Source organism: Zingiber officinale, chromosome 5B (genome assembly GCF_018446385.1).
Source record: "Zingiber officinale cultivar Zhangliang chromosome 5B, Zo_v1.1, whole genome shotgun sequence".
Classification (NCBI taxonomy): Eukaryota; Viridiplantae; Streptophyta; class Magnoliopsida; order Zingiberales; family Zingiberaceae; genus Zingiber; species Zingiber officinale.
The window spans coordinates 28,082,559-28,095,093 of NC_055995.1; the positions used below are offsets into that span (position 1 = coordinate 28,082,559).

At 36.1% G+C, this 12,535-nt stretch overlaps 1 protein-coding gene across 1 annotated transcript; it reads right to left on the reverse strand.

The window, feature by feature from the left end:
- Positions 1 to 7,675: 7,675 nt before the first annotated feature.
- Positions 7,676 to 10,760, reverse strand: LOC121984284 (receptor-like cytoplasmic kinase 176). The gene is made up of 6 exons (XM_042537147.1): positions 10,347 to 10,760; positions 9,588 to 9,904; positions 9,214 to 9,349; positions 8,952 to 9,094; positions 8,746 to 8,869; positions 7,676 to 8,272 (listed from the first exon to the last, which is right to left on the reverse strand). The coding sequence occupies exons 1-6, from the start codon at positions 10,408 to 10,410 to the stop codon at positions 7,815 to 7,817; spliced, it is 1,242 nt and encodes a 413-aa protein (XP_042393081.1). The 5' UTR covers positions 10,411 to 10,760; the 3' UTR covers positions 7,676 to 7,814.
- Between the last annotated feature and the right edge of the window lie 1,775 nt (positions 10,761 to 12,535).

Sequence of the window (12,535 nt, forward strand, 5' to 3'; positions counted from 1 at the left end):
AGCGAACAGCTTTCCTGCAAAACAAGGTTAGTCCGAGACAAATAGATCCTGCAAAATAAAGTGTTAGCACAGTTTATGAGTTCAGTATAAGAAGTATGACTTAGATTCCGTCTTTCCGAGACCGGAATCTAGTCACGATCTCGACTTAGATATCCGAAATGGATCTAAGCCGGATCGACGCCTAATGTTCCCTTCCCGGGAACGCGTCCTCACAGTCACTCCCTTCCAATGACTTACCTTTACTTACCTGCCAGACGTTCGATCAGCCCTTCGACCCGTCTGGACTTCTCGCCAGCTATCCGGTCAACCCGTTGACCTAGCTGGACTTCTCGCCAAGCGTTCGGTCAGTCCGTCGACCCGCTTGGACTTCTCGCCAGCTATCCGGTCAGCCCGTCGACCTAGCTGGACTTCTCACCAAGCGTCCGGTCAGCCCGTCGACCCGCTTGGACTTCGTGCCAGACATCCGGTCAGCCCGTCGACCTGTCTGGACTTAGCCTGCACACTCGATCAGAGTGTTAGATCACGACACACCTAACTTAACCTGATTTGTCATTCATCAAAACCTGAGTTAGACCATTAGTGCTAACCGCACCAACACTAGGTGCTTGTTTTAGTCCATATAATGTCTTTTTTAGCTTAAAGACATAGGTTGGGTTTTCTATATTCTCAAAACCGGGTGGTTGACTTACGTACACTTCTTCCTTAATATGTCCATTTAAAAAAGCGGATTTAGCATCCATTTGGTATAACTTGAAACCTTTAAATGCTACGTAGGTGAGCAACATTCTAATTGATTCAAGTCTGGCTACCGGGGCATAAGTTTCGTCGTAATCTAGTTCTTCGACCTGACTGAACCCCTTGGCTACTAAACGAGCTTTATTCCTTAAGATTTCACCTTGATCATCTAATTTATTCCTAAATACTCATTTGGTGTCTATGACTGTCTTACCTTTTGGTCGAGGTACTAAATCTCAAACCTGACTCCTTTCAAATTGCTTTAACTCTTCTTGCATTGCAATTACCCAGTCAGGTTCTGTTAATGCATCATTTATGTTTTTAGGTTCAATTTTAGATATTAATACTATTTGACTTAGGTTTCTAAAAGCATATCTGGTTTGAACCCTTAATTCAGGATTTCCTATTATTTGATCAACTGGATGATTAGGGTTAGATTTTAATATTCGTGGGTTAGAATTTTTAGATTGTTTGGTTTGTGTTAATTTTTCTTCTTCTTGATCAACAGAACCATGTTGATTAATTGAAATGTTGTCATTTTCATTAAAGGTTACATTGGTGGTTTTCTCAATTTTCAAAGTAGATTTATTATAAACCCTATAGGCTCTACTTGTAGATGAATAGCCAAGAAAGATTCCTTGGTCAGTTTTCGAAGTAAATTTTCCTAAGTAATCCTTAAGGTTTAAAATATACACATGACAACCAAAGAATTTAAAATATTTTATATTATGAATTTTGTTAAAATAAATTTCATAAGATGTTTTATTTTGATCTTTATTAATTATAATTCGATTTTGGACATAACAAGCTGTATTAACAGCTTCAACTCAAAAATATTTAGGTAGATTGTATTCATTTAACATTGTTCGTGCAGCTTCTTATAAAGTTCTATTCTTGCGTTCAACTAAGACATTTTGTTGTGGAGTTTTAGGGCACAAAAACTCATGGTGATAACCATTTTCTAGGCAGAAATTAGTAAAATTTTGATTTTTGAATTCTCCTCCATTATCACTTCTGATTTTCTTGATTTTAATTTCTTTATCGTTTTCTATTTGTTTACATAAATTTCTAAAAGTTTCAAAAGTTTCATTTTTATTAGATAAGAACTTAACTCAAATATATTTAGAGTAGTCATCAATAATGACTAAGCAATAAAGACTTCAATTTAGTGATTTTATTCCATAAGAGTCAAATAAGTCTAAATGTAAAAGGTCAAGAATTCTATTGGTTCTAATTTGATTAGTAGGTTTATGAGTTGATTTAATTTGTTTTCCTTGTTGACAAGAATTACAAAATTTATTTATAGGATTTTCTAATTTTGGCAAGCCCTTGACTAATCCACATTTGTTTAATTTTAGTAAATTTCTAAAGTGGGTGTGAGCTAATCTCCTATGTCATAGCCAAGTTTCATCATGATTTGATAAAAAAACATTTGGGGTAGTGTTTTAGGTAGATGAATTGAATATATATTTTTATCTCTAAAGCCTTTTAATGATATATTAGATGAGTCATTGTAACTTATCAAGAATTTGGAAGACAAAAATTTAACCTTAAATCTTGAATCACAGAGTTAACTTATACTAAGCAAATTATAATGAAAATATTCAACAAGTTAAACTTTTTAATTGAAAGGTTAGACTGTAATTGAATTTCACCTGTACCAATTACCTTTAGTTTGTCATTGTTTCCAAAGGCAACTGACCCTAAATTTTTGAATTTGATAATGGTAAATTTGTGCTGATTCCCAGTCATGTATCTGGAGCAGCCGCTGTCCAAGATCCATTTATCCAAAGCTTTGGATTCCTACACAAAACGTAGGATTTAAACCAAAGTTTGGTTAATGGATGAGTTTAAGTATGTGGGTAAATTTTTAGATGTTGTAAGTATTGTAGTTGATTTAAGTTTCAAAATAATATAATTAAGTTTTTTAAAATAATTTTAATTAAGTTTTTAAAATAATTTAATTAAGTTTTAAAAATAATTTAATAAAGTTTTTTTAAAAATAATTTAATTAAGTTTTTAAAATAATTTAAATTAAGTTTTGAAAATAATTTAAATAAAGTTTTTAAAATAATTTAATTAAGTTTTTAAATAATTTAAATTAAGTTTTTAAAAAAATAATTTAATTAAGTTTTTTTAAATAATTTAATTAAGTTTTTAAAATAATTTAATTAAGTTTTTAAAATAATATAAATTAAGTTTTTAAAAAAATAATTTAATTAAGTTTTTAAAATAATTTAAATTAAGTTTTTAAAAATAATTTGATCATGTCCGGGTGTTGAGTCGACAAACGCTGGGGGCGTGGCGCTCTCGTTGACGACGTATGAACCTCCGACTAGCGTGAGCCTCCGATGAGAACCTGCAAGCACAAAATCGAGCCGGGGAGGGGTTCCCGGCGACGGCCCTCCGACGCTCAAGTCAGCTCCGACGAGAAGAGATTGAGGCAGAACAACGAGCATGAAGACTAGCTACAGTGATGAGAATGCATACCTCCGTCGAAGCCTGGGGGTCTTTATATAGGACCCCTAGGAGGTGCGTGCACGCTTCTCGAGGTGTGCACGCTTCTCAAGACATACCTTAAAATGTATGTATCAAAAAAGTACGTCTGGCGCCATACCGCAATCGTCCGAGCATATCTCTGAAAGGACAGTGGAAACTTCCACTGTACGATTCTCTGTCTGGCCCGGCCGCCGACTATGCTGTTTATCGGCGGCACATGTCTCGAGAAGGATATCACCAACTGTCCCCTTCGTCTTCTTCTGCACCCTTTGTCTGTTACTAGTCTGAACGGGAGAGATGCTTGGACTCACTGCCGTCCGGGAAAGGACATGTACTGGACTGAACGGAAGAGACGCTCGACCCGTCGGTCACCTGTAGTTCGGTGGACATCACGACTGAGCCGAGCGGGTCGTCCGCTCGGCTGAGGGTGACTGGCGCGGTCTTCTGAACAAAAGGAGTCCTGCTTGGCTTGTGACCGTCGGAAGCTCGGCATAACGGTCGAGCCATCAAAGCGCCGGCTCGGGCGTTATCTACGCCGATCGCTCAGATAGGTTAACTTTGACTACGATCGCCACAGGGCCGTTGACCATAATCCGGGCGGGCCCCCCTTTCTTACCACCGGATCACGTGCCTCTCGCTTAAGTCTAGTCGAAGGAGGTTGTAGGTCCGACTGACTGGACTAGTATGCCAACACAGGGCCGACCGGTCAAGGATGCCGAGCCGCCATAACATTACCTCATACCGCCGAACGGAAGCGTGCCCGCTATCACTTGGTAGAATTTTTACTGATTGGTCTGCCTGTCTGAAGATGGTCAGCGATGACCTGCCTCAGTTCTCCTCTGAATGCTCGCAAATCCCGTCCATTAGGGCAAAGCATGCGGCCACGCCTTCGTAATGGCGTTCATTAAATGCCCTCCTATGATTGACGGCCACGTGGCACCCCCACTGTCATCGCACGCACGAGGCAACAGGCTCGATGTGACCTATGGCGGTTTGAATTCAACGGTGCGATTTGCACCTTGGGGCTTGCGACCTAGATCGAACGGCTCCGCTCGGCCGAACCTCTCTTTTATAAAGTCGTAGCGTTGTTCCTGTTTCATTTCGCAGTCTTCGCGTTTTGGTGCTCCAGCTACTCGATGCTCATCGCTCCGTCGACGATTTGCGCTCAGGGCTCCGTAGATTCACGCTTTCCTTCCCTCCTCCGAGTAAGGCCATTGCTTCTTCTTATCTCTGCCTCTGTTTCTCTCGCCTTTTTGAGCTTTTGGTGTTTCTCTGCCATCTTTTTCGTTGACCTTCCTATATTCTCGCTTTCTCCACTGTTCCGGTGATGGCGAGTTCGTCACAACCGTCTGACCCTGCTCCCAGCCTCTGGTATACCACCATGGAGAGTCAGTTTGATGCAGGTGATGCGGTGAGCCTCGTCTGCACCTTCGAACTTCCCCCTGACCATAAATTAATATTAGCTACTTCGTCTGATCGACCTCATGATCCGTCGACCGGCACTACTTGTTTCTTCCGAGACCAGTTTGTGGCTGGTCTGCATTTTCCCTTACATCCGTTCGTCATTGAAGTATGTAACTATTTTCGCCTCCCGCTCGGCCAACTTGTTCCAAACTCGTTTAGATTGTTGTGCGGCGTAGTTGTCTTATTTAGGCTGCACGACATCCCTTTAGTTCCCAAGATTTTCCATTACTTCTACTATCCCAAACAGTCCGAGTGGGGTACTTTCCTTTTCCAGTCTCGGATCGGCCTTGTCTTCTTCGACAAAATGCTCACCTCTATTAAACACTGGAAGCCCTTCTAAACTAAGTGGCAGACCGTCGTACCCTCTCCGCCAGAGCTCGGTAAATACAAGAGCCAGCCAGCCTACCTTCATGCAGCCAACATGCTAGCCGGCCAAAAGTTCAACATCCACAAACTGCTCTGCCAGGGCGTATTATATATGTTCAGGCTGAGTCTAATCCGCTCGAACTTCCGAGTAGCATGGGTAAGAGCTTTCGCGATCCTTTTTTTTCCTTTTGGTCTAACTGATTTGTTTTCCCTTTTTGCAGTTGACATCATGATGCGCGCTTGCGGTACTGAGTGGATGAGGTTGAGGGCCGCCAAGATTGAAGCGGCGGCTGCTAAGGAGATGGTCAACCTTGGTATTGCGCCTGTCGGCTCACACAAAGGTGAGAGTGGCGAAGCACCTACTGCTATCGGTGGCTCAGCATAACGGCCGAGCTGTCAAAGCGCTGGCTCGGGCGCTATCCACACCGATCGCTCAGATAGGTTAACTTTGACTACGACCGCCACAGGGCCGTTGACCATCATCCGGGCGGGGCCCCTTTTCTTACCACCGGATCATAATTTAATTAAGTTTTTAAAATAATTTAAATTAAGTAATTTTTTTTAAATAATTTAATTAAGTTTTTAAAATAATTTAATTAAGTTTTTAAAATAATTTAAATTAAGTCTTTTTTTTAAATAATTTAATTAAGTTTTTAAAATAATTTAAATTAAGTTTTTTAAAAAAAAATAATTTAATTAAGTTTTTAAAATAATTTAATTAAGTTTTTTTTAAAATAATTTAATTAAGTTTTTAAAATAATTTAAATTAAGTTTTTTTAAAAAATAATTTTAATTAAGTTTTTACAATAATTTTAATTTTGTTTTTTAAATCTTTTTTATAAATAATTAAATTAGGTTTGATGTTAATTAGGTTGGAAGTTAATTTGAATTATTGAAAAAGGTTATTGAACTCATGTGAGATTCAAACTTAGCTTTGGGTTAATCAAGCATGCTTATTAAGTATAAGTTTTCAGTTCAGTGGCGAGACATATTGCCTTCTTGTGTATTAACGGTGGACCACTTGCTAAAGACTTTCCAAATTGTTTCTGTTCAAAAAACTTAATACTAAATTTTGGTCTAACTAGCCCATGTTTGACTGGAGTAGCTTCGGTCAGATCCACTAAGTCTAGTGCACCAGGTAGAATACACAAGATTCAGCCTAGATATCCCTTCGACAAAGCTTCCTTGACATACTATCATCCCAATCCATTCTGATGCTATGTTGTAGGGTTTGGTAAACATTTTTTATCTAACCATTCTAAGCAAAAAAATAAACTTAATCCTAAGTGTATGGGTTCAGTTAATCATGTTGGTTGAATTGTCTTTCTAGTTGCTCCCCCTGAGTCATAACTTAGATAAGGTCTATCTAAGTAATGAATTTGACTTTTAGGGATTAAGTATAGGTTTGGTTTAATTGATTTGGTTAAATGTTTTGTTTGGACCGATGCTTGGACTTGACTTCTAATATTTTGACTAATTAATGACAAGTATGATTTGTTTGTTTGTTTAGGAATATAACCAAGTTCTGATTTATTGTGCACAGCTCGTTGTGATTCAAGTACCATGTTTAGACACTTGGACCCCATTTCAAACTTTTCAAACATTTTCTTGAGTCGCTCGACTTGACCTTTAAGTCGAAATTTTCTTCCTCAAGTTTTTCAACTTGAGTTGAAGTTTCGACTTAAACTTGATTAGTCGAATCACTCAAGTTAACTTGCTGCTTAAGATGATCTATTTCCTCAAGTAACAAGTTATTTTATTTTTTATATTTTGACAATTTTTTAAAGAAACATTTAACTACTTTAAATAAGTTAGACTTTCACATATTAAGACAGGATCATATGTGAAAAATAAAGCACCACGTGGCAGCACCAAAATGTGCCACGTGTCAACATAGATGGATCGCATCCATAGCCAATTACAAGTAAAGCAACTCCTAATCATTAACAATGAAAAAAGCAAAAGTGTAAAAATTAAAAAAGCGCCATTTTTTTTATTGGAATCTTAAATTCAGAACAATAATAATAACATTATCTTTTAACAATTATAGTGCATAACTACTGCACCAGCTAACATTGATCAACATTATAAATCAATCAATATTATATTATAAAAATTACAATCTTATATTTATAATACTTACAACAACTGTAAAATTGTAATTACTATAATTATATAGTAACTATAAATTTAAAACTACTACAGTAATATAAAAAATAAATTCATAACTACTACAGTCATATAAAAAAAGTAAAGACAATTTTAGAAAATAAAATATATAATAGCTATTTAATAATAAATAAATGTTATTTTGATAATAAATGAAAGAGGAGCATCCTTGTTGATTTTGCCTTTTTGATTTTTTTTATAAAAAAACTAAACTATTTAATCATCGCCCTGGCTATTTTAAGGGGCATGCTTAAATACCCGCCCACAACACTTTACGATAATGACTCAACGACCAACGGATAGCATTGATTATAATACTGGAAGTTGATACCAGTGTACCACTAAAAGCACTATAATTTTTAAAGGGTAAAGCATTGTCCCTTTGGGAGATAGGTATGCCTTTAGATGAGTAAATGCCCTACGACCACTGAAAATGCAATACTTACCAGGCAAGAGATGATGAAATATGTTTGTAATAGAGTCAACAAGTATGATTAAAAAGAGAAGCTGTACAAAACATAACTAAAAACACATTCTCTTGTTCAATTTGTTTACTTACAGCTTCCCTGGGAGTGTGTATATTACGTATAGAGTGGGGAGGCTGAGGGCCTCGGATAGGTAGCTTTTCTATTACCAGATTCTTCCATACTTGTTGGCCGAGGCCTTCCAGCTTTGTTGTTCATGCTTTGGCTGTGCGACTTATGTTCTGAACCGACGGTTCGGCTGGGATCTTTAATGTTTCGTATCTCCTCTAGTGCAGAAACCACCTGGTCCATGGTTGGCCTGTACTTTGCTTCACCTGATAGGCACTGGAGTACGAGAAGGGCAGCCTTTTGGGCAGCCAGCTGCGGGTACTGTCCCCGCAATCGACTATCCAAGACACGGAAAAATTTCCGCTTGCTTGCTAGTAAAGGCTTTGCCCACTCTACCAGGTGGTGCTGTCCGATAGGACGGTTCCGGTCCAAGGAACGGCATCCAGACAACATTTCCAGTAGGACAACTCCGAAGCTATAGACATCGCTCTTGGGAGTCAAATGACCTAGAAAATCAAATAAAAAACTAGGGTCATTAAAATTGAATTGGAAATGATTAAGGTAAGAAGATGCAGAAATATTAACCTTCTCCAGCCACTACACTCCTCTAGATTAAGCAAAAAGATGACAACACTTTGAAGTGTTAAACGAAAGACGATCCAATTCTCGTTGAATTTGTTTAAGGTAAAACACACTAGCTCATAAATTCTATCATTAGTACTGCGATCAGGTATCAGAATGCTAATGAATTAAAGGATAAGAGATAAGTGCTAGTTCAAATTAGCTACATGCATGGAATGCACTATGAAGTCTTAGCAGAAGATATTTTCTTTTATCAAATGTTGCCACTCGATTTAAATGATTTTACTATAATGCACTGGAAGTGCACTTTACTTATATTTTCGATAATAAAAAACACTTCAATTCAAATTCAAAAAACCATAAACACTTGAGATGGACAGAAACTATATTGATTTACCTGTCGAAAGGTATTCAGGGGCTGCATATCCATGGGTACCCATGACCCTTGTAGAGACATGGGTATCATCGCCGCTTGGACCATCTTTCGCTAATCCAAAGTCTGAAAGTTTTGCATTGTAGTTCTGTGCATATGGTGATATGATTACTGATCAAATAGAATTGTCATCGAATTTATAGCCTAGAACAAACCATAATATAACTTACCGAGTCCAGAAGCACATTAGAGGCTTTCAAGTCACGATATATGACTTTTGCTTTCTCACTGTGCAGAAAGGCAAGTCCTTTAGCGGCACCAAGAGCAATCTTCATACGAATGTTCCAAGATAGTGGTTGAATGCTTGAACTCCCTAAGGCAGCATTTCCGTAGACATTTTAATATATACACAGAGAATAATAAATAATCTCATTAACAATCAACAAGAAAAGAAGACAAAGTATGCCAGTCTGACCAAATAAAAGGGCATACTTCTAAAAAGATGATTATCCAAGCTGCCGCATTGCATGAATTCATAGACAAGGAGCCGTTGCTCGTCCTCCACGCAATATCCAATTAGCTTTACAAGATTAGGATGAGTTAATTGACCCAAGTAATTAACCTCTGTCTGCAAAACATATGAACTAGTGATCAAAATTAAAAGTAAAATGGGGAAAAAATCATATCCAAGGAAACAAAAATGTATGTACATCTCCAAAAACCATGATCAGGTAAAAAAAAGGGTAAGCACATAAGCAAAAACCACATCCGAGTACCATCTTTAATGCATATATATGCTTATATGAACCTTGATTTTATTAAAGTAAAATCAGAGTAATAGAGATTAAGAAGAAACTAATACTAACCAACCATTCCCTGTGACCTTGGTATCCTTCCTGGTTGAGCTTCTTCACTGCAATGACAATACCAGTTCCAGCCTTGGTTGGTGCAAATGTGTGCTCATCTATCCACCCCTTGAAAACTGAGCCAAACCCTCCCTCGCCTAAGACACTGTCTGGCCTGAAGTTTCGGGTGGCGGTTTTCAGCTCATTGAAGGTAAAACTCTTTACATTTGATGATTTCAAAATCTCATCCTCACTCCGAGGGGTTGGAGGCACTGACAATCTGCTGCTAGAACTACTAGACGTGTTGCCCACCCGGCTACCTTGTTTTGAGTTCGCACCTAGAATCCGAGTAAGAGGAATTTTGATCATATTCATTAAAAAAATATCTTCCTTCAAATCTTCCCAAAGCAGAAGCGACCACCAAACAAGTGACAAACAATCAAAACAAACTATGTCCGGTAATCATATCCGTAAATAAAGTATAGACTGATTTATTTAAGAGTGTGGTGCAACGATGGATGACTTCCGCAGATATGCAAGAAACAGATTTCTGGACACGCAAGTAAGAAAAATGGAGATGTTCTAATTCGATCACGCACAAATCACCTCGATCTAAAAGCGGTCACTTGTAACTATCAAATTTCATAAGAGGAAACAATTAACTAACAACAATCAAAGAACAATCAAAAAGTGAAACAAAAACTCAAAATTTCCGTTTTTGTGTTAGTTTTTGCGAGCGGGAGAACAATCAAAGACGTTCAAAAGGTTGAGTTTTGGTACCTGAGGTAAAGGCGCTGTGGCAAGGGCTCTCCGCCTTGATCTTGACTCCCCAGCAATTCCCCATCCCAGATCTCCCAGAGCGCAAGGGCAAGAGAGGCGCACCAACCACAAAAACAAGGGTTCAGGATGCCAAAGGGGGCGATGCCAATTCGTCAAAGGAAAAAAAGTACCTCGCTATAAAAAGCGAAACAAATAGAAAGGCCCGCGACCCGAAAAACTGACGGGAAGAAAAAGAAAGGCAAGGCAGGCGCCGACAAGCGAGGTAGAGGAAGCTCACCAAACGAAAATCTGGCTGCCGAACTCCATGTCTCCAACTTCGGAGCAGATCAAGGAGCCGTGTAGAAAGGGGGAGAGAAGCAGCAGGGTAAGGTAGCAACTTTTTAGAGCTTGACGGCTCGCTACCCTTTTAGGCCTTGGTGAGGAAGGTTGACCCACATATGAAAGCTCGAGCGGGGCTCATCCATGTCGGGCGGGAGGGGGCGGTCCCCATCTACCTACTCACTCGGAAGCTTCAAGGGCTAGAGTACGTTATTATTATATTCATAATTTAATCCTAATATTTGCTCATTTTTATTCAAATTTGAACTGGTAAATATATAAATAATATATTTATTTGGATATATATAATTTCACTAATTAAAAACTCGTGATAAAAATTTTGGAGTTTTTATTTTTATAATATTGTGTGCCGATTAATTCTAAAGTTAAGTTATTCTTCTCTCATTCATTTATGGAATAATTTTAAAGTGTAATTTATAGTTGAATATTCATCTTATTTGAAATTTAATTAGTCTTTACCAATTTCTAGTGGATTAGAAAATAATAGATTTATTATAATAATACAACAAGAGATAAAGATTTCTTTCAACTTCTAACCATCTAATGGTCGGTTAAATTGAATCCATAATTTATATTCTTTTGCATAACTCTCGGAGAGTCATCTTTTTACTATAATTATTTGAAAATATTTTTTTTAATTGATCTTGTGGCGGCAGCTTTTTAGTTTCTGTAGTGTTAACTAATTGAGGTAAACAGATATTTCCTTCAAATGGTAATGGAGCATAATTGGCAAAACAATATTCCCTTTGCTTTCTTTTTATTCTTCATTATAATACAAAAAGAATCAATCTTACTATCATAAGGGTATATTTAGTTTAAATTATCATATATAATTTTAATTATATGATTATCAAATAATCACATAACTAAAATTATAGAGAATAAAACCTAATCAAATGTTATTTAGTTTAATCTAAGTAATGCAATAAAAACTTATTTATTTGAAAATTTTAATAAATAATCTAATTTAATGTTTTACTATATTATCCTTAGTTACAAAACTAACCATATATTATTATTATTATTATTTAAACTCTACGTTTTTTTATTTTTTCCTTTTTCACTTTTTTATTTTTATTTTTATGTGTTTTTTTATTTTTTTATTTCTTTCATTTTTATTTTTAAAAAAAAAAATAAAGTTTTTTTAATTTTTAAATTTTTTCTATATTTTTTATTTTTTTAATGTTTTTTTTACTTTTTTTGTTTTTTTAAAAATTTTTAATGCTTTTTCTATTTTTTATTTTTTTATTTTTTTCCATTTTTTTTTAAATTTTTTTTTTATGTTTTTAAATTTTTTTAAAATTTTATATTTTATATTTTTTAAATTTTTTCTTCATTTTTTCTCTTATTCGAGGGTATTTTGGATAAAAAAAATTCTTTAATTTCGGAATCAAGAAAAACCTCAATTTTTCGAGATTTTCTGATTCCGGTTTATATGTCCTTTTGCTGACGTGTCGGACATGAAACATTACTCAGAAATTATCGATTATCTAAATCAAACAAGATTTTCGTTGATAACCTTACATGGATAACTAAAATTGTCAAAAATAACTCCGAACTAAACACACCTTATGTATTTTTAAACTTTCCTTGTAACATATTTTGTGAATATAAAAGGGAGTATTTGTGAATTCAGATTCCAAGAAACTTCTTGTGAATTTTTAATATGGTATCAGGAAAGTTCGTTCTGATAGAGAAGTTTCGAACGTATTTGGTGCACTAGTTCGAATAACCCTAATGAACCTTGTACGTTGTAGTACTAGTTAGATAATAATTACTTTTTATTATTAAATAATGGTTATATATATATATATATATATATATATATATATATATATATATATATAAAA